The following is a 22,690-nucleotide window of genomic DNA, read 5'->3' as shown; positions in this document are numbered from 1 at the left end:
TTTTGTTCATCGTTAGGTTCCAGTGGCTCCCCTTCGCACAGACTGTCGAATTCCAAAAAGCAAGATGTGGGTTTGAAAACAATCCAAAGAAAAAATAACAATGGCAAAAATAATCGTAAAGTGCAAAAACTTTATAATCTTGTGAGCAACAATGTGGCACGACAAGGAAATTCAGCTGCAAAGATTTTACGAGTTGACAGTGCATTATGAAGCATCACACTTTTAAAACCTCATAACATATCAGAGCACTTAAAATGAAATTTAAGAAAGCATATCAATATCCCGCGCTTATTAATTATATTCTGGTAAATATAAAAGAATGGAAAGCTCTTTCTTCAACGAGGAAGGATGACCGGGTAAAGACCGGCAACACAATGAAGAGTGCTGCTTTTAAAAGTTGCTTGCAAGCACCTCACCTTCTAAAGATAAAATCAAACATTTTCCTGATTGTGTTTACTTATTACAGGAGGTGGACTTGCCTTTCCCTTTCAGCTTTGTTTTTGATGCTTTTATCCTGGCTTATGGCTTTACTGTTCTCCATGGAGCTCTTGGCCTGGTTGGCACGCATTTCCTTGCTGAGTCTGTGACACAAACAAAGAAGACAGATCAATGACATTCGCTGCTCACAGTGCAGTCTCCTCCACATCGGGGACTCCAAAGGCAGGTTGCGGGATGGCTCTGAACACCTCAGTCCAGTCCGCAAGCGTGAGCCTGAGCTTGCCCTTCTTTTATTTTCCGTCCCATTCTCACTCTCCTGCACTTTTCCAATAAAGCTCAGCAGAAGCTCAAGGAACAACATCACATCTTTTCGTAAGGAAATTTACAGCTTACCAGACGTAACATTTTGTTGAGTTCAATCATTTTGCATCAGAAACAGTGTTCCCATTTTTGTTTTTGGAAAACAGGTGCAGTTAAGGCTCCTTCCATTGCCATTTACACCTTCTCTAGACCTGTCTTTTGTTCATTTACTTGTACCAAGTGTCTTTTTGCCATGCACTATCATCCCTTTTGCCATTTAAATCACTCCGGCCTTTCACCTTCCACAAACCTTTCTTTTTGTTCTTTTTATTTATTCATTCACGAACTGTGAGTGTCGCTGGCAAGGCCAACATTTGTTGCCCATCTCCAATTGCCCTTGAGAAGATGGTGGTGAGCCAACTTCTTGAATACAACTGAGTGTCTTGGTGGACCATTTCAGAGGGCAGTTAAGAGTAAATCACATGTGAGTCTGGAGTCACATATAAGCCAGACTTCCTTCCTTAAAGGACATTAGTGAACTGGATAGGTTAATTTCTTCTGGTTGCGCTATGACTGTACAAATAATTAGTGGTTTCTCTAGCTCTTTCAAGTTGCAAAAATCTACAGGGAGTGGTGTGGCAGTTGCTGCAGGACTTTTTTCAGGCTTCAAGGATTCTGCACAAACTAGTTGATCGCAGACACGAGTGCAGGCATTCCCCTTGGAACACAGCCCGATTGGGAGAATGAACAGAGGCCGGGCAGAGCAGGGCATGCTCCTGGAAGAGGGAGGAGTTGGGGGGGTGGCGATGTAAGCCTTTTCAGCAGGAGGGCACACCCAGGTTGTTCAGGGAGCAATTCTCCTACTTGAGTCACAGTGAGGAACTGTGTGCGAGGTAAGATGACTGCACTTCAGTAAGGATGACCTCACTGCAATTCACCACCTGCCGCAGCCATAAGTGCAGCCTCATGGCAAGGCGAGGGTGGCATTGCCAGTAGCGGTGAAAGTGACCATGGTGATGAACTTTTATACGTCTGGGTCCTTCCAGGTTGGAGCTGGATATGTTTGCAACACCTCATGGTTTAACATCCATTGTTGCGTGAAGGTGGTCAATGAGGCTCTTCATTCATTTAGGGCTAACAACTTTCTAAATCACTCTTGCCAGAGGAAAGTAGGAGTAGCGAGCACATAGTTTTGTTGGGAGTTCAGGTTTCCCCATTGTCTCTTAGGTGCCACTGGCTGCACACATATTGTTGTGTGGACGCTATACTGAAAAAGAAAGGGAGACCATTCCCTCAATGCCAATCTGGTGTCTGACCATAGGCATCGAATCACATAGGTCAATGTCTGATATCCTGGTGGTTCTCGTTCTGCACTAGCGCACTATGCCATCTACATTTCAGCTACCACCACAAACTGAAGGATGACTACTGGGCGACAGGGACTAACTGTTGACTATTTGAATGAACACGCAGTATGAAGTTGGCGTGTAGATTGCATTTCAATCAACAGATGTGCGTCAATCACACATTTGATGACCTGTGCCCATTTTCGGTCGCCATCCAATTTAGCCTCCTTTGTGTTTTGGAGAAATTAACCCCACCAGCCATGAATAATGATTCAATGACAAAGATGCTTTCCTCAATTTGCCGAAGCAACCTCATGGTGCTGGAAAACACAAGAGGATTTGGATTCTTCGTGCATGAGCTCTGCCGGCATAAAGGGGTAAAACTTCTAGGGTGCACAGGGGAATGAAACATGAAGCCAGGGAGAGCGGGCAGGAGGCCGGGTAGCCGGCGGTGGTGGCGATGGGGGCAAGTGGGGGAGAGTGGGTGAATGTGGTGGCCTGCGTTCTTTGAATGTGAGGTCAGGCGAATTGCTCCGATTAACTGAAAGAACATGTTGTTTGAGTCGATCGGCCAATCATTGCGTTTACGGCCAACGTGCCTGGCATCACACTGGCACTCCTTTGGCTATTTGTAATCAGCAAAGTACAGACCGTACTCAACCAGCCTGCACTTGCAAAGCCCAAAACAAAATGTCTACTATTAGACTGTACCGCGATTGGGTAGCATTTGATGAACAATCCTGAGTGTGCTGATAGCTACACTAACAACCAATGCAAGATAATCAGTCAAGCTCGTGATGTGGCTCATTTACCTTTGCTAGAAGTGACATACATTCATACGGAGGTTCCTATTCTCTGCAAACAAAAGGAATATGTTCAAGCCTTGAACCTTTTTTGAATCACCCGGGGAGTCTATAGTTCCCTGCTGCTTTCTCCATGGCAATGCCTCAGCCAATTAGGGTTGACTTGCCAACCAATCCGTTTCCTTTACTCCAATACACTATTGTGACTGTTTGAAATTTGGCATTCTTGCATTTGTCCTGATGAGTACAAGGCAAAAAGCTTCAGCAACGCCTCTCTTTTCTGCAATATTCAAGTTCTACACTGCTAAGCGACTGTTTCAATTAAGATAGTACACTGTAAGTGGTATGAATTACACCTTTCTTAAGCCTTGAATTTTACTTTTTTTTAAAAAATAGGAAGTAAGTCAATACTTATCTTTGGTCTGTTGACACATTCTATACATGGGGCTGAATTTTGCGGGATGGTGGGGGTGAGGCAGGGACTGACTGCCCATCTGGAAGGAAAGCCGGTGCCACGCTGACCAACACTTAACAAGGCCGCCCAGCAGCAATAAACTGTTGGACTTCCGCCCCTCGGTGGGAGGGAGTCCAGCCCTTGAGAGCTGCCACCTAAACTGATTGGCCAGCAGCTCTAGCAGTCCCCACAGCGCCGGAACTCCATAGTGGGCATTGCAGGGACTGCAAGGAGGCCCTGGGAAGAACAGCAATGAATCCTGGAACAAGGCAAGTCCAGGGCTTTTAAGGCAGGAAGGGACTGGGGAGCCTGCGGGTGGTGGGTGGGTGGGGTAGTGTGGAAACGGGTGCGAAGGGGCAGCGGAGTTCAGGTTTTGAAGGCTAGATGGGGAGGAATGAAAAGGGGTGGGGTAACATCTTGTGGGGGTGCCCCCAATGTCCACGGGACACCCCCACCCCCCCCCAAAAGATGCACTCTCCTTCCTTCCTGCGTTTTCCACAAAGTTATTTAAAAATGGCCTTCTGCACCTCGCCTGTCTGCCCACGCCAACCATTTTAGGGAAGGAAAGCGTATTATTTGGGTCAATTGGTTTGTCAACAAGCTCAAGTTCATGTTATCTATTTTTAAAAAATATGGCAGGGGTGTGCTGCCAATTTCGGCGGCCGCCTGCCATATTACAGGGATGGGCAAGAAGGCGGTGGGCTGGTCTCCCGACATATTTTATGTGCCCCCCACCACCACCAAAGACGCGCCCAGCGTGGGTGGGGTGGGGGTGTAAAATACAGCACATGGTTTATATTCTGTGACAGCATTTGAACTGTATTTCTTTTATAATATTAATTAAATTTCATATTAAATTTTGTATCATGCTTTGTCAACCCAAGATTTGTCTTGATACGTTTTAGGAGAATTTAACTAGAAAGAGCTACATATACTTAATGCATAATTATCGACATTAAAACTCACTGTGAAGTTCATGGTGCTCTGCAGACCCACAACCATAATATTATTTCTGCAACAACATTTTTAGTACCAAATGTTTACGAAACATATGTATTGCACTGTAAATCTTAAATTGAGTACTGGATAACTTGTAGGGAAAAAGTCACAGAAATAATGTAGGTTCTGCCTTTTAAAAAAAAAAGTCATTTAATTAATGTTAAACTATGCGAAAGATTATGCTGAATACATTTAAAAGACCAAAGTGCCAGCTAATTTTAGTGTACAGTCATATCTCCTGTGATTTGAACTGTGCTTTAATAAGCTTAGTATAGAACGCTGCTGCCATAGGTAAGCACAAACCTTAATTCCGGCAGACTAACGTTAAATTTTATATTGCTAGCATCTTGTTAACAACTGTCACATGGACGTTTTACATAATATTGGGCTTTTGCTTTCTTGTGAAGATGGGTTCAGGCATAGTAATGGACTTCTTTGCTGTGTTGTTTGGTCAATTATAAGAGGTGCTTAGAAAAAGGTATTTATGAGATCTAGTATCCTAGCAGCACCAAAATAAAGCACACTGAACAACAAAGGCATCAATATTCAGGATTCAAAGTGCTCCTTAACAAATAAATGCGACCTGCCTGCTCCCTCATGTAAATCCCAAGTTCACCACCGCTGATTAAAATAAGATCGTACCTTAGATCAAAGACACTTTTGTTTAACTAGGCAGATAATGATACCTTTTCTTCTGTAGTGAACATTACAATTGTGCTGTGATGAATTGAACGAGAAACATCTTTTCAGTACAGGCAGAAGTTTTATTGTGGGCACAAACAGCTGGCTAGAGCCTTGCAAGCACTTGTACGAAATGGTCTAATCCACGAAAACTCACCAAGCACAAATTTAAAAAGACCAAAGAAGTGCCTACAATGGTTACTTTCTAGCCAAGTTTCAAAGACAGCCCACCAATAGTTTAAAGAAAAATTACTTTCCAGAACAATTTTGTTTAAACAACTTGCTTGTCCATAGGGGTTCAGGTCAGTGGTCACTAATTGCAAAGACCCCCAGTTTTGGTAAATTCACAACTACAGTCAATTAATATTCTTGTGACGATCAAAGCTATATTATCCAACACTTATTTTGTCGGCAATATTGATTTTGCTTGGAGTTTCATGCCTTTGCTGATGCACTCCCAATATTATGGCAATTTTTGGAAGTGCATCTTGTAATTTGCAGGTCAGCAGCACAAAATGCAACCATGGGGGCTTCCGGCTGGTTGTAAAAACCCAGCAAGCTGATTGTCATTCAGACAAGGGGATCTGCTACCCTTGCCTGATCTGGGCTACATGTGAGCCAAGCCCCACACTACAGGCCAATTTTAACTGCTGGTGGAATGGGTGGCCATTCTATGAGGGAGGGCCAGGCAGAATTTAATTGTTGGGCCTCTTTCGAATCTGACCTGCCAGCAGCTCAGTCAATTAGTGCGAAAAGAGGCAGGTGGCTGGTGGGGGAAGGATGAAATGGGGCCCTCCAGAGGTTATCCGCTGACCAACACCAGAGAGCTGCCGGTAGCGAGAAAGGACCGTGATCGCAGCAATTGTTGCCACGGTCCATGGATGCTGGGGGAAGAAGCCCATTGCAAACACCCACGCAGGAAGATGTCCGAATTCCACTGGGATCCTAATCCCAACAAAACCAACGGCGCTCAAATTGCAAATCACCAGGAAATGGAGCTGCTCCATCTTATTGTTCCCCTGCTCCTTTCGCGCTGACCCGAGAGAGAATTCACACAATCTCAGAGTTGTGACAGTACAGGAGGAGGCTATATCTGTGCTGGCTCTCAGTAGCGTTAATTTACCTAATGCCACTCTCCTACCTTCTCCCCGTAAACCTGCACATTCTTCCTTTCCGGATAATAATCCAACTCTCTCTTGGATGCCTCGATTGAACCTGCCTCCACCACACTCTCAGGCAGTGCATTCTAGACCCTAACCACCCGCTGTGTGAAAAAGTTTCTCCTCATGTGTCCACTGCTTCTTTGCCAATTACCTTAAATCTGGGCCTTCTGGTTTTAAGTCCTTCCACCTACGGAATAGTTTTTCTCTAGCTACTCTGTCCAGGTCCCTCATGATTTTGAATACCTCTATCAAATATCCTCTCAACCTTCCCTCCTACAAGAAAAATAATCCCAGCATCTCCAATCTATCTACCTAACTGAAGGCCCCTTTCTGGGACCATTAATGTGAATCTTTTTCAGCACTCTCTCTGATGCCTTCACATCTTGTCTGAAGTGTGGTGTCCAGAACTAGACATAATACTCCAGTTCAGGCCAAACCAGTGTTCTTTACAAGCTTAACATAACTTCCTTGCCTCTACACTCTATGCTGCTATTGATGAAGCCTAGGATACTGTATGAACTGTGCTTGTAGCCTGTCCTGCCACTTTCAATGACTGATGCGCATATACATTCAGGCCCTTCAGCTCCTGCACTCCCTTTAGAAATATACCCTTTATGTTATATTGTCTCTCTGCGTTCTTCCTGCCAAAATTAATCACTTCACACTTCTCTGCATTAATTTAATCTGCCACCAATCCGCCCATTCCACCAATCTGTTTATGTCCTTTGGTAGTTCTACACTATCCTCGTCAAACTTCACAACTGTTATGATTCCAGATATTAACGCCGGACCAGCCACATCCCAGAGTGGAACGGGGCTTGATATACACCCCAACTTTTATTTTTTTAAGCCGTGGAGGGCAGTTCTTGAACACATTCGCAGGAGTCTGCTAGTGTACTTTTAACAAAAGAATAAAGCATTTATTGAACAAGAAAAATGAACTGTATTACACTAGATAAAAGGTTGGAACAATTTCAATACAAACACCAGAAAATGAGTCAAATCACACACCATTCCTTCACCAAACTATACCTTTACAGATACATACAAATTCATTAAGATAACACAATTTACAATATTCATCTTATACTCTAATATTCACAGCATGTGGTACATGTAAACTAATAGGCGAAGTGTGGTAGGAAGTACCTCGCTCCTAACCATGTCACAGATTCTACTAAAGTAGATTCCAAGGGTTTTTTATCAACCCCTCCAGACGCTTGTCACACTGAACGCCAACCGGTGTCACTGAAACTCTGCCTTTCTCACGAGGGCTTCTAATCTCCATGCTCAAAGAACTAGCCTTGAAATTCTCTCCCGAACGACACTTTCACTCGGACATCTTCAACAAGGATCCACCTCCAGGGTTTCAATCTCTCCTTCCGATATTCCTTTCCCCTGGATCTCTGCACGCATTCATGTTTCGCCTTCCACACTCACTCTCAGATTTTCGACTGTGCCAAGCAGAACCCCATTACGTCAAAGGTGTCTCGAACCTTCGGCTGCCTCCTTAGATCTTCTGGCTTCTCTCAAGCCCACTTTGCTCCATGTCTGCACCCCCCAGTGCTGTCTCTTAACTCGGAGCCTTTTTCTCTGCTCCTAACTTTTAACTTCACTTAACAGGATGTGTTTCAGATTCCTGTCCTTGTCCCTTAACTCGACTGTCTTCTTGGGACCCCTTTCTGTCCCACTCCATGGTTTGACACCTTCTTCCTTGTTTGTCCCCTGCCCCTCTTCCCTGTCCTGCTCCTTTGGGCACTCCCTTCTGAATGGTGCCCCTCTTCCAGGTCACCTGACCTTCTCTTCGCACTATTTCACTTTCTTCCTCTTGCTTTCCTTTGTAAGAATTATGAAATGTGTGCAGGGCCTGTCCCCAGCCTGGAAATGAGAAGTTGCCCCAGCTGCGCATGTGCGGCCATTCTCCGGCCAGCGCAAGCACTGAAATCCCGAGGCCCACTGGGAACTGGAGGTTCCAACCTCTGAACTCCGGTTCTTCCTTGGGGTTCGTCACACAATGCTTACAAGTTTAGTATCAGGTGCAAATTCTGAAATTAAAAATGTTGGAAGATGCTCTGCACGTGGTTAACTCTTATTGCCATAAGAACGATAAGGACGTACAATAACTGACTGCTGCTCTGCCATACCTCAGGAACAAGGCAAAAAACCAATAATTATTGTTCTGTTTCTAGACAAAGTATGATGGTCAAAAATAGTAAGGATGAAGAATGTAGTTATTTAAGCACAATGACCAATTATATATAAACGCTAACAAATAGAATGGAGTGCTTTCAAAGTTGCAAACCAATTGATATTCCAGTGCCAAGAAACTATCATATTTGTCCTAATGTTATTGCGGGATATTTTAAAGCAGGTTTGTGTTTGTTTTTATCTGTGGCTCTATGTGCGTGTGGCTGATTTAATTGGGCTGGAGACGGGTAGATGGCAAGGTTTAAATTATCAAAGAAGTGAGGTCAGCAGAGACGGTTGGAATGAAATTTGCATTTTTAGCTAAGTGGAGAAGTGTTTGATTTTCAAAGGGACATGGAAGCTTTTGACAACTGGCAAGATAAATAAGGCAACGTTATTACTTTGATTTTTCCCCAAAAGTGCTGACCATATGAACGATTTTTACATTTTGGGAAAAGCAACTTTAAAGACAAGTGGAAACAATGGGATTTACAATTCAAAAGTGATAAAATGTATTTAAAGAAGGGTGGAAAGCTGTGTGAGGAGTGGCTGTGAGAGATCTGAAAGGTGACTGTATGAAACTGGTTTGGGGAAAAGGCCTCTAGCTACTCTGCAGAAGTTTGCTGTTCCAGTAACCAAAGTTGTGTTATAAGCCTTTGGAAGTCCATTGTCCAGTGGGTGCTTGTGATAATATGGCTGGATGACTTTAAAAATTTGGAATCTATTTGGACTGTTGCCTTAAAGGGGGTGTGTGGTTAGGAGTCCGGTTAAGTCGGAATTGTGGGAACTGTTATAACTGTGTAACCGTAATCTTGTGTGTGTTTAAGTTTGTTCTTCTTTTGCTAATAAATGTTTTAATTTAATCTTTAAAATCTCTAAAAGGAGGTAGTGGACCCATTACTTCTGACTTCAGTCCACAAGCCTTCTTGTAATAAATACAAATTGCAAAATCGTTGTGATAGACTGGCCAAGTTTCCCTCGTGGATTTGGTCAGCCTGGCAAATATCACCTGCCATATCATAACACCAGGAACACATGCGAAAAAACACTCGAGCTTCACACTCTAATTGGAGATGTAATTTCAATGCTTTGATTAGATTGTGGTCTTCCAACCGTTTATTTTCCATTATTTTGATTATTTCAAAGCTGTTGAGACTAAAATGACTTATTTTTATGCAGTGTCGCTTTAATAGCCTTGCAACTGAATACGTTTACTTTATAACTGTTGGTTCAAGCAAGCCCCAGGGTCTTACGTCTCTAACCCCTCAGCCACAACATCTCCATCCTCACCCATGGTTTCTTTCTCCAACAGCTAATGCAAAAGACCCACCTCTTTATACTGAGCACAAACTGATCTCAAGCCTCTGTGCTCTATCCCCCTCCTCTGTCCTGAGCCCCTATTTAAACCTTGGGCTGTCTGTCTGTCTATGTCTGTGTGTCTGTCTGTGTCTGTGTGTCTATGGTGTGTGGTGTGTGTGCACGTGTATATCAGTCTTTCCCTTCCTCTGCCAGGCCTGGACAATCTCCCTTCTCGTTTCCCTGATGACTTCCTTTTTCGTTGGCGTCTTTTTAAATGCCAGTTCCAGTGGTAATACCAGGGGTTCAAGTCCCATGAGCACATAAACCAGCCTAAAACGTCCAGTGCAGTGCTGAGGGAGTGCTACACTCTCAGAAATGCCACCTTTTGAGTGAGATATTAATTGAGGCCCTGTCTGTTAAAATAGGAGTAAAAGATTCTATAACAGGGTTGTTCTGCTAGAGTCCTGGTCAACATTTCTCACTATCCACACCAACAAGATGGATTAACTGGTCATTCATCTCATCACTATTGTGCAATATTGCTGCTTGCAAATTGGTTGCTGTATTTAGCTATACAAGAACGACTATACTCAAGTAATTCATGGACGATGCGAAAGGTGCTAGACATATTCTTTTCTTTCATGCTGCGATGCTCATGAAAAGAAAAGGGCCTTGTGTATCCCTTGAAGCCTGACCGCCAAGAATGAAGCGCCTTGGCTTGTTACGCAGTTGGGGAGATTCTGATGGATGGCCCCTGTGAGAATTAATGAGAGGGAGGCTGAAACCGAGGGATATTGGATATGCGGTGAGGGGTTCATGCTCTAAGCTGCAGCGGAGCAGATGTCTCACGACCAAGTGCGGATATCACTGCTCAGAATTAATTAGATGCTGCCAGCAAAGTTAGCGCTTTGGCACCTGTGATTACCAGTTGTGCAGGGGGGAGTTGGGGAAAATAAAACTCCCACGTATGTGGGAGCTTGAGGGAAGGTCTGCAGTCTGGCAGCGCAATCGAGCCCCTCGCTCTGCCAGAACATATGGGAATTCCAAAACGCTCCACTCAAAAATGACTTTCCAAAACAACAACTAGCATTCAGTGACAAATACAACGTTTAGAATCATATTCCACGTGCAAATGGTTCACTGTGAAATAATCTGTACAGCAGACAGGACACCAAATACTCAGCCGAAGGAGGAAAAATAATTCAATCATCCGAAACAGAACTTAACATAATTCAAAGTTTCTGACCAAATAAACAGGCTTAAGTTCAGGGTTTTTACTCGGAGGCTTCAGGCTTTGGACACTCCCAAACGAATTCTTTATAAGCTGGCTGCTTTTGAGACCTGTCAGGTACACTGGATATAAATGCGGTTGTTCGCAACACCTTCTCAAGGTCAATTCAGGATGGGCAATAAATGTTGGCCTAGCCAGCAATGCCCACATTGCTAGGCCTTCATTTGAGCAGGGAGCCGTCTCTGTCAGCCACAGAAACAGGAAGCCCAGGCTGCAGACAGAGGGCTGGTTCGGGAATGGGGGTGGGGGCAGTGGAGGTGGTCAGGAGTCTCAGGAGAAGGTTATTGGGGAGGGGAGTGTGAAGCCTGATCTTGCAGCCCCCTCACACAGTCACCTAGGTCCAGGGGATAAGCCTGAAAGAACTTGTCTCCTGGATCTGCCAAGCTCTCACCTTGAGGAAGCCATTGGGTTCGGGGAAGCAGGCCGACAGGAGTTGAAGCTTTACACAGATGACACTAGTTTCTTAGGTGTGCAACAGGTTTATTCATAGTGCTTTAAAATGTCAGCCCAATGTTCACAGCTCTGGCTTCCAGCAACTTCTACAGTTTGTTTACTTTTCTCTGAGTCAACATCCAGGCATAACTAATGAGGCACAGTGAGCATCAACAGTAAACAGACTCACGTAATCAAACACAGAGCTATTGAACACCCCATACAACCCACCTCCTTGAATGGGGCTGGTCACCTACCGTCTGGCCACAGCTCAAGCTGGAAATGGGACAAGGGTGGGTCTGGGTGGCAAAACAAATTTCCGACACTTAACGCTTCCCCACAACCCACTCGACCCAAACCTGCCTATTACTTTTCAGTTAAAAATTCAGCCCTTAGAATCCATAAATTGAGATAAAATTTAGTGAGATCTAGGAATACACATGTTAATCAATAGCTGCCAGCACAGATTTGTGAATGAAAAGTAAGGTTTGTTTTTTTTTGAAGAGGTATCTAATTGAATAGCTGAAAGAAATTGAGTAGCAATAGTGGATATGGATTTTCAGCAGACAAATGATAAAGTGTCTCAAGAGAGACTGGAAAAACTCATGTTCTGTGGTTGTCATACTTTGGGATTTTTGCCAATTTCATCATGTAAAGATCTTGGTATGAGGCATTCTAAGCTCAATTTAATTCACAGTGGGTTTACTCTGCAGAGCAGTGAGTGCTGCGTGATATATTAAAGGCAGGAAAATCTGCGGATAAAATGGAACAATAGTCAAGGTGGGCTGTAAATGGGACATGTCACATCGCCCGCTGGATTACTGGCCAGACAAGGATGATGGACATCTACCCCATTAAGTCAGTGTGATCCTGTTCCGTTGGGAACAGCAGGAGGTTCTACCAGGCGATCTGCTAGGTGGGGTGAGCAGGTGTTGCCATCAGGTTTAACTGAACACCCCACTAGCTAATTCCTGGACACGCGGGGATGGCAGAGAGGATCAGGAGTCAGGTTATTGATTTTCTGTCCAACTAGAGAACAAGGGGCTGAGAAGGACACTCTGGCTCATTTTAACTCAATCTGCCCAGGATGAAACTGAGATAGTTGGATCGCCCGCTCACTTGACACCCTGATTTTTACTGGCTCAACCTTATCTCGAAATGATAGTTGTTCTGGAAGCATTTTATTTCCAGATGTTTAAGGGACCATTTCATTTCTGTATTGCCTTGACCACGACTGGTTCAATCAATAGTTTAACCTTAAATTTTGAAGAAAAGGACAAAGAGGTGAAACCAAAACTGTAGAAATTGGGGTTCAAAACTATTTCTGTCTACAGTGAACTCTTTTACCTGTGCAACTGAGACTAGACAGGATAGATTTTCACATAATGTGGTTGGATTGGTTCACCTCATGTCTGGACAGTAACTGTTTTGATGTTATACCACATTAACAGATGAGCATTTGTTGTTTCAGGGGGGCTTAATCTGTTTTCTCTGTGCATTGGTGTACTTTCAAAAGCACAGAATAGATAGCGTCTGGAGTGTACTCTAAGGCACTTCAGTGAGATTGAGATAATGTCAAACTGCAGGGATAAATCTCAGGTGGTTCATTAACATAATCACAATTCTTATATAAGTGAGCTGCCCTGGAATACATTTCAGGGCTCGTTGTTTTTTTTTATTATTATATACAGGAGCACAGAAGAATTGCAGCTGTTCCCTTTTAAAGGTGCTGATATGTGTGCCTTCCAGAACTTTAAAATCTGGAGGCTCCCATTGGTACATTTCAAAAATGTGTAATAAACAACATTACATTACGATTGCCAGGTAGGTTGCAACGGCAAGATTTACTTTATGAATTGATGTGGAGAGATAGACCAATTTCTATACGTGTCACAGGTGTTAGATTTGACTAAGTAGCGGGAATAGCACCGGGCATATTGTGGGTAAGGATGTCTGTTCATCTATTTGGTCTGGTGCTGATCCCATGGAATTTCCTGAGGTCAACCTCATTAGTCGTTTTTGGGGTGGTGGTTGGGGAGGTGGGGAATGCAGGCTGCTGGTGGTTAATCTACTTACACAAGGGAGGGCAGGGTTCCCTGGCAGAAGCGGCAATCTCACCCCTGCCCCACTGCCACCTCGAAAAAAGCTAAGGGTGGGGGGAGGATGGTTAACGATTTAAGAAGCCAATCACACCACCTGTAACAACATCTATTATGCACAGGCACCTCCAAGCGTCCGGTGTTGCCATGACAATGACGGACAATGCAATGGCTGCCTTCGCTCATTATTACAGACTTATTGAGGTACATTAGCCCATATTTGGGGAGGCACATCTGTAGCGGCCGCTACTGCTACTCCTGGCTAAAAATCTCGGAAGCAGCAGCAGCAGCATCCAAGAGGGAGATGGTGCCGACAGCTGCCCGTGGGCATTTTTCCATCTTGCCCACCCCAACACTGGAATAAGGCTGTGCAACCTTGGTGCTTACCTATCATGAATAAGCTTCAGATGCTGGCTTTGTTGCTCCTGCATACTGATGAGCAATTTCTTCAACAAATCACACTGTTGGCTCAAGTGAAGATCCCTTAGCTCCTGTTCTTCTGCACAATGTACATTTATCATTTCCGACCACTCCTTGGTCTGCTGAGTAACAATCTCTTTTACCTGTCGAAAGAAAGGATGTCACAGATCACACACCACTGGAATGCAAATACACGTGTAGTTGGATTTTTTTTGGAAGGTTGTAGTTAATATAGGCCCGTGAACTCAAATCACACAATTTTGTCCAGGTGTTGGAGATATTCATTCCAGGATCGCTTTTGGCTGGTTTTAAACGGGCTGGAATGCTGTCTTGTATTTAGTTTTCAATCAGCAACGTTTCTGGTGTAGACTGACATCCGTTTGGGTAGCACAGTGTTATGGAAGTAAGAAATTGCATGTAAGAAAAATAAAGTACAAGTATAAACTACGGTGTTAATGCCGAATGTTATCAGGGTTCCTGAAAACCCCTGGAAAGCCATTTACACTGTTTGTTGAGGGTGCTACTAGTCTTCAGAAAAGTGGAAAAGCCCCTACAGGGTTTCAAGGCTACTATATTTAATGGATTGGAAATCAGAAGTGTGGCAAATCAGGTGCACATTGGGAATCTTCCGATTTTCAGGCAACACGCGGCTCCTGTAAGACGGACTCACCACCCTATAAGGTTCGGAACCCGTACTCTACAGTACAGTTAAAAATATGAAACACTGCTCGAACATAAAAAACATTGAATTAATGGGAACAATTTATGTGGTGCGTCTACAGCTCAAAATACAAAACATCAGGTCAGTAAGTGTTGGTGCAGCAATCAATTCATGGGGTACATAAATTTTAAAAAACAGCTGCATTGCCTTACAAACCCTAACCTCCTCTGGTCTTACCAATCTCCGAGAACACTGCATTCCTCCAATTCTAGAAACGTATGCATCACACATTTCTTTTATCGCACCATTAGTGGCCATCCCTTCTGCCATCTGGGCCCTAGGCTCTGAAATTTCCTCATTAAACCTCTCAGTCTCTTCACCTCCCTCCCTTCCTTTAAGAATCTCCTTCAAACCTATCGCTTTGATCGAACTTTAGGCCAACTGTCCCAATGTCTCCTTTCTTGGCCCACTGTCGTGAAGGGCCTTGCGAGGATTTACTATGTTAAAAGGAGCTACATAAATGAACGTTGTTGGTGAGCACTAAGATCAAATATTTCTTAAGCAACTGCATTTACCAAATTTAAGCGGTGAACCCTCTGACAGAGGAATCCAGTGTTGACCATTCCAACACTGTCACAGAATGTTTTGTGTATTGACCTGGAGGTGCAGTGAAGATTACTAGACCGACAAATTGGCGCTGAGTAGTAGTATAGCAAGATAGCCTCCACAGCATTTAAACTGAGGTTGAGTGAGCCCAGCTTTAGGATCATGCATGTGCAGCAAATCCAGGCAGTTTGAAGAACATTACAGCAATACAGGAGAATTCAGAGAAGGAGTGGAAATCTGGACATGATAAAGTGTCAATTCATCAAAACTTTTTTTTTTGGTGCTTTCAGACTGAAAAATCAAAACTCCACTGTACATCCATAACTAAATACAGATGCTAATTCAAACGTTTGAAGCCATTTAAGTTTTGTCACCTCTGGAGATACTTAAGAATTTTCATCAAAAACCTCAACATTTAGCATGCAATGCATATAACCTGGTGAGATTGAACCATTCCTTAACAATAATTAGGCATTCCATGGTGGGGAGGGGCAATTGTGACCCTGTGTCTCTCCCACTCAAACTGAGTGGGCTGACTAACCATAGTTATATTAACAGCAGTCAAAGAGGAGACTACTCAACACTGGTTCAATCTCTAGTTTGGAGCAGGATGGCTGCGGGAACAAAACCAGAGAGAACCTTACTCCCTCCCCCTTAAAAAAAAACACCAAATAAAGGAACTTGCATTTATCTAGTGCCTTATCATGCTTTGTGAAAACTTACTGTGGCGCTTATGTGTGAGTGAATTAACTTTTGCAATAATTATTATTCTGTGGATAAACAGTATGCATATTCTTAAAATTTGTATGGCAGAATAAGCAAGGTACAAATAGCAATAGTTTATGTATGTGATTTGAAAATCAATCCATATTTCCCTTTACCAGCAGTTATACACATGGACAAAAAAAATAGTTCTCACCATGATGGAAATAGACTTTATTTTACAATTTTGTGATTTCCCAATCCTCTTTTGAATCAGAGCCATCTACTGATGTGAATAGCTAAAATTTATTCAAGCCTCTGGAGTTTCAGTGCACACTTTCTCAGAAAACTATCAGCAGGATTATCGATGTAAAACATTCCACGTTTGAAATATGGAGTTTAAGATCAGTTAATGCATTTAAAATACATTCCCCTCACAGCAGTTCTCAACATCAGGGCTCCAATGTCCATCAAACACACTTTGTGCTAGATTACCAATCTCAACTGTCCCCTGTAGAGATATCAAGTGGAGGCTAGCGTTTGCAAATTGCTGTTTTACGATATGAACATCTTAGTATGAAATTCCTTTGTCTGGTAATTTAACACAAAGTGACCTAAAGTAGACAGGCAACACCTGGAGTAACTGACAAAAGAATGTCGCACAGTGCATTAAGCTATGAGGTTCTTCAAATAAATGAGGAGTTTCACCTTCAGGTAAGAAACAAATGGCAAAATGAAAAAGATGTTCTTAGTTATCAACAGCCACAAGGAATGTTCAGCTAACTTTAAAGGAATTGAGTAATACTGAAAGACCTTTTGTTGAAACTTTTCATCTTGCACCCACCAGGACAATTGCAAAAATACCAATATCAGGGGAAACAACTACTTTATGCTGTATGAGAGGAGAGTGCTGACTGGTTGGCAAGTGGACTTGTTGCAACGGAGAACGCACCAGTTAATGGTGACTGAAATTTAAACCAGGCAGCTTGAATCTGGTTGGTCAAGGCATTGTCCCGAGGAATGAGCTAGAGAATGGCTGTCATTCACTTTGTTTAGCTGAAACAGGCACAACGTGTGTACATGTTCTTTCCATCTGCAAAGATCAGGGCCTTGTGTATTAACATATGTCCACTTGCCAGCCAATCAGCACACACCTCTCATACAGTATAAAGTTGCTGCTTCCCCTGACATTGGTATTCTTGCGATTGTCCTAATGTGTGCAAGATGAAAAGCTTTAACAAAATGTCTTTTTCTGCAATACTCAGGTTCTGTACTGCCAACTGACTATTTTTAAAGGAATTATGATTGCACCTTCTCCGCCTTGTGTATACATGAGTTTGTGATAGTGTTAGGAATGAAATTTCAGTTGGTTATCATTTTCTCTTGTACATTCCAAAACTGGCATTAATCAGTATGCTTACTGATCATTTGAACTAACATTCTGGTGAATGAATTTTAGACTGTCGCTACTTTTCTTTCTAAGAGGTTTTGTATTTTTTTTAATACCGCACAAAACCTTTGCATGTAAATCTAATAGTCAACTTGTAGAGAGAATCCTTGTGGCAGCACTGTCTGCAAAATATTAACTCTGCTTATTTGGGCATTCATGGAGGTCATAGGGGAAGCTTTCAATATACAGATTGCACACCAATCCAGATGTAAATCCTTACTAAACACAAATTTTTGCTTGGTAGTACAGAACTTGAGTATTGCTGAGAAGAGACATGCAGTCAAAGCTTTTTGTCTTGCACTCATCAGGACAGATGCAAGAATGCCAAATGTCAAAGGGTATATATAGCAACTTATACTGCTTGAGAAACTTCCCAGGTGCATTCTCCATGGCAGTGCCTCGACCAGAGTCAACTTTCCAACTAATCAGCGCCCTTTTCTTATGCAGTATAATGTTGCTGACATTGGTATTCTTGCGATTGTCCTGATGAGTGCAAGACGAAAAGCTTCGACAGCATGCCTCTTCTTTCAGCAAAGCATAAATTATTTTCTGACTTAATGCTGGCAATCCAATTCTATGCCAATTCAGTCCTAATCCACATTGCTCGTCATTCTACTACATCAGAAAGTAGAGAATTTCATTGTACAGAGTAGTTTAAAATGCAACATTGCAATACCTTTAGCTTGTGGTCTGAAGACAGCGTCTCTATTTTGACTTCTGTTTCTTTCTTCAAGTCAATACAATTATTTTCTCTGAAAAATAAGGAAAATTGTGTGAACATTAACAATTTTACTATCCTACTGCTCCCAGTTACTAATAGACTGGCTCATCTCGGGTGACTGAACACCAGAGCAGGTTAAGAAAAGTACCAGCTTATTTATGGTCATTTATTGCACTCACATAAAAGGAGGTTCTTGGCCTTAACAGTTTTGCATCATGAATCTTTAGATCATATCCCAACTGTTTGCCACCAAGAATAAGATACTTAAGAGTCCTGGGGAGATTCTGTGCTCACAAGAAATGTGCCACGACTGTGCACTTGTGACACTCTAACACATTACTAATGAACTTATAGTACATTTGATTAGTATTGTGGTTCTAGCTCTTCAGATCACCTGTGAATGTGTTGATTCACAGGTAAGAGCAGTTATGAAAAGTCTGCTGTTTGCATTCTTAAAGCTGACTAGTAACCAACTAGTTAAAAGCCTGTGTGCCTGTTAATATGGACACTGCCACCTGATCAGCCTGGCACATTATATAAATCAACTAATGTCTCATGAAGATGGAAGACTTCAGGCTGAATTTTCATCTGGGTGTGGTGGTTTTAGTGCACAAATGACCACACTTTGAATTTTTGGAGGAAATTCCATTTTCTTCCACATCCCAGACCCCATGCAGTTTTCCTCTGGCCTTTTTGCAGGTCAGGAATGCCGAGAGCACAGCCTGAGGTCAGGTTCCCCATTTTAAATGGCATACGAAAATTAAATTTCCCCACGCACACCATTTTCGTCTGGTGCCGCGGGGTTTTGAAAGCTTACTAAAAGCATGTCGGGGTTTCAGAGTTCATGAAGAAAATGGAAGGCCTGTTCAGGAGTCACAGACATCCTGAAAAGTAAATGTACAATATTTTTGCACCTTCAAAAGGCCCCTATTAGGCGATGTATTATAATGTAGATGTGTTTTTAATGTCGTGCTTCATCATAGGGATCTGTCTTGCAGAGGTAAGTTGACCCTTACACTGGCCCACATTGTGCAATTGTTCACATGCATTATAGTACTTTTCCAATGGAGAAAGTGCCATAATTCATTAGCAATGTAAAAAAAAAAATCCTCTGCTGTCATATATTTGTGTTCTGATTTAATTGGACTGGCAGATCTGGCTGTTTTTTTTTTAAACCCTGCTTTTGAAGATAGGAAAAAATGGTCTGCACCTGCTCTCTCTCCATCGCTTGACAGGCACTCCACTTTGAAATGGAAATGCATATCTGTTCTGTCAGTGGAGATGGAAGATTTTGTCACAATAGCTGCTTCATTATGAATGCTTGGCTGGGTTTCATAAACTTCAGCTCAGCAGGTGGTCTTATTGATCCAAGAGTATTAAAACTTTTATGAGCCTATAATAAGATTATGCCTTTGATGTAGCTTTTTGTTTGTTTACAAATCTAACAGGCACTTAATGGATGACAACTTTTTTCCCTTAGGTTCTTTGGTCCAGTATCAATGATTGTGCGTTTGTATTCAGGATGTTATTAGATTGTTAGAGGTCTAATAGTCTCCCAATGATGGTAAAATAATTCCCATTGCTATTGCATGGCTCCTGAGAGCTGTACATGGTGCACACTGTGCGAGTGGCTATGGAAGATAGATTGAGGACATAGAGGTAGCCTGGAGACTGAGGGTGCCTGAGAAAATGTGAGGGGGCATAGGCATGACATGTGAAATATGGGATGGATTGGGAAGTGTGAGGGGCATAGAGGTGGCATGGGAGAATGTAAGGGGGTATGGATGGCACCAGGGAATGTGAGATGGCATGGGGGGGTGAGGGATTTAAGGTTTAGGAGGCCTCTAAATGATGTTGGGAGCTGGGATGCTGTGCCGGAGTACCTACGCGGGCCTTTTAATCCTGCCCATTTCTGCACCCACACTCCTCACGAACTCCATCGCAGCTCACAAAATGCACTGCGGACCCTGACCCCATGTGAAAAGATGAAAATATCTTGTGAAGCCACACATGGCTTGGCTTTGCATTTTGCGAGCTTCAAAAGTGCGCAGGTCAGGCTTTCTCCAAGCCCAGACAAAAATCTGGCCCTTCCTCTCAGACTATGAAATCTGATGGCATCAGGTCAAACATGAACAAAGAAACCTTCCGCTGATTACCACGTACCCCGCCCCACTTCAGCTGATGAATCAGTACTCCTCCATGTTCAACAACACTTGGGAAAAGTACTCAGGGTGACAAGGGCACAGAATATAATCTGGGTGGGGGACTTCAATGTCCATGACCAAGGGTGGCTCAATAGCACCACCACAGACCAAGCTGGCCAAGCCCTAAAGGACACAGCTGCTAGACTGGGTCTGCAGCAGGTGGTGAGGGAACCAACAGGAGAGAAAAACATACTTGACCTCATCCTCATCAACCTACCTGCACAGATGCATCTGTCCATGACAGTATTGGTAGGAATGATCACCACACAGTCCCTGTGGAGACGAAGTCCCGTCTTCACATTGAGGGTACCCTCCGTTGAGTTGTGTGGCACAACCACTGTGCTAAATTGGATAGATTTCGAACAGATCTAGCAATTCAAGACTGGGCATCCATGAGGCTCTGTGGGCCATCAGCAGCAGCATTGTACTTGACCACAATCTGTAACCTCATGGCCCGACATAATCCCAGTCTACCATTACCACCAATCCAGGGGATCAACCCTGGTCAATGAAGAGTGCAGGAGGGCTTGTCAGGAGCAGCACCAGGCATACCTAAAAATGAGGTGTCAACCTGGTGAAGCTACAACACAAAACTACTTGTGTACCAAATGGCATAAGCAGCAAGTGATAGAACTAAGCGATTCCACTACCAACGGATCAGATCTAAGCTCTGCAGTCTTATCACATCCAGTAGTGAATGGTGGTGGACAATTAAACAATTCACTGGAGGAGCAGGCTTCCCAAATATCCCCATCCTCAATGATGGAGGAACCCAGCACATCAGTGCAAACAATAAGGCTGAAGCATTCGCAACAATCTTCAGCCAGAAGCGCCAAGTGGATGATCCATCTTGGCCTCCTCCAGAGGTCCTCAGCATCACAGATGCCAGTCTTCAGCCAATTTGATTCACTCCATTGATATTAAAGAAACAACTGGAGGCACTGGATACTGCAAAGGTTATGGGCCCTGAAAACATTCAGGCAATAGTATTAAGGGCTTGTGCTCCAGAACTTGCCACTCCCCTGGTCAAACTGTTTCAGTGCAGCTACAACACTGGCATCTACCCGGCAATGTGGAAAATTGCCCAGGTATGTCCTGTACACAAAAAACAGGACAAATCCAACCCGGCCAATGACCGCCCCATCAGGCTACTCTCCATGATCAATAAACTGATGGAAAGGGTCATCAGCCTGCTCACTGACGCTCAGTTTGGGTTTCGTCAGGGTCACTCAGCTTCTGATTTTATTACAGCCTTGGTTCAAACATGGACAAAAGAGCTGAGCTCCCGAAGTGAGGTGACTGCTCTTGACATCAAGGTAGTATCTGATCGAGTGTGGTGTCAAGAAGCCCCAGCAAAACTGGAGTCAATGGGAATCAGGGGAAAACTCTCTGCAAGTTGGAGTCATACCTAGCACAAAGGAAGATGGTTGTGGTTGTTGGAGATCAATCATCTCAGTTCCAGGACATCCCTGCAGGAGTTCCTCATGATAGTGTCCTAGGCCCAATCATCTTCAGGACTTCATCAATGACTTTCCTTCCATCATAAGGTCAGAAGTGGGAATGTTCACAGATGATTGCACAATATTCAGCACCATTCACGGCTCCTCAGATACTGAAGCAGTCTCTATCCAAATGCAGCAAGACCTGGACAATACCCAGGCTTGGGCTGACAAGTGGCATGTAACATTGGTGCCCCACAAGTGCCAGGCAATGACCATCTCTAACAAGAGAGAATCTAACCATCACCCCTTGACATTCAGTCAGGAATGTGATGGAATACTCCCCACTTGCCTGGATTCAGTGCAGCCCCAACAACGCTCAAGAAGCTCGACGCCATGCAGGACAAAGCAGAGACTTGATTGGCAACCCATCCACAAACATTCATTCCCTCCACCATCAATGAACAGTGGCTGCAGTGTACCATCTACAAGATGCACTGCAGAAACTCACCAAGGCTCCTTAGACAGCATCTTCCAACCCACAACCGCTGCCATCTAGAAGGACAAGGGCAGCAGATACATGAGAACACCACCACCTGGAAGTTCTCCTCCAAGCCATCCTGGCTTGGAACTATACCGCCGTTCCTTCACTGTCACTGGGTCAAAATCCTGGAACTCTTTCCCTAACAGCACTGTGGGTGCATCTACACCACAGGGACTGCAGCGATTCAAGAAGGACACTCACCACCACCTTCTCAAGAGCAATTAGGGATAAATGTAGCCTATCCAGTGACATCCACATCCCATGAATGAATTTAAAAAATGGATAAACTTCAATGATGGGAGAAACTTATCCTCATAGATAAAAACACATCCTCATAGACAAAGTGAATCTTATTTCCAAACCTAATTATATATTACTAATGAGATGGTAGGAATTTGATGTTTATGAGTGTGTGACACAGATAGAAAGATCTGGGTCAGCAATCAGTCTG

At 43.5% G+C, this 22,690-nt stretch overlaps 1 protein-coding gene across 3 annotated transcripts in view; it reads right to left on the bottom strand.

Moving 5' to 3' along the window:
• plcb4a (phospholipase C, beta 4a) overlaps nt 1-22,690 on the bottom strand; it is a 459,248-nt gene that overhangs the window by 33,400 nt on the left and 403,158 nt on the right. For all 3 annotated transcript variants that reach the window (XM_078556436.1, XM_078556437.1, XM_078556438.1), the window contains 3 exons: nt 18,008-18,083; nt 13,880-14,055; nt 480-581 (listed from right to left, as the gene is read on the bottom strand). In XM_078556436.1, the coding sequence (XP_078412562.1) occupies nt 480-581; nt 13,880-14,055; nt 18,008-18,083 (354 nt within the window). The remainder of the gene's footprint in view (nt 1-479; nt 582-13,879; nt 14,056-18,007; nt 18,084-22,690) is intronic.

Source organism: Cetorhinus maximus, chromosome 14, assembly GCF_964194155.1.
Source record: "Cetorhinus maximus chromosome 14, sCetMax3.hap1.1, whole genome shotgun sequence".
In the NCBI taxonomy this organism is placed as follows: Eukaryota; Metazoa; Chordata; class Chondrichthyes; order Lamniformes; family Cetorhinidae; genus Cetorhinus; species Cetorhinus maximus.
Note: the sequence above shows the minus strand (reverse complement) of the source record. Positions and strands in the feature narration are given on the sequence as shown.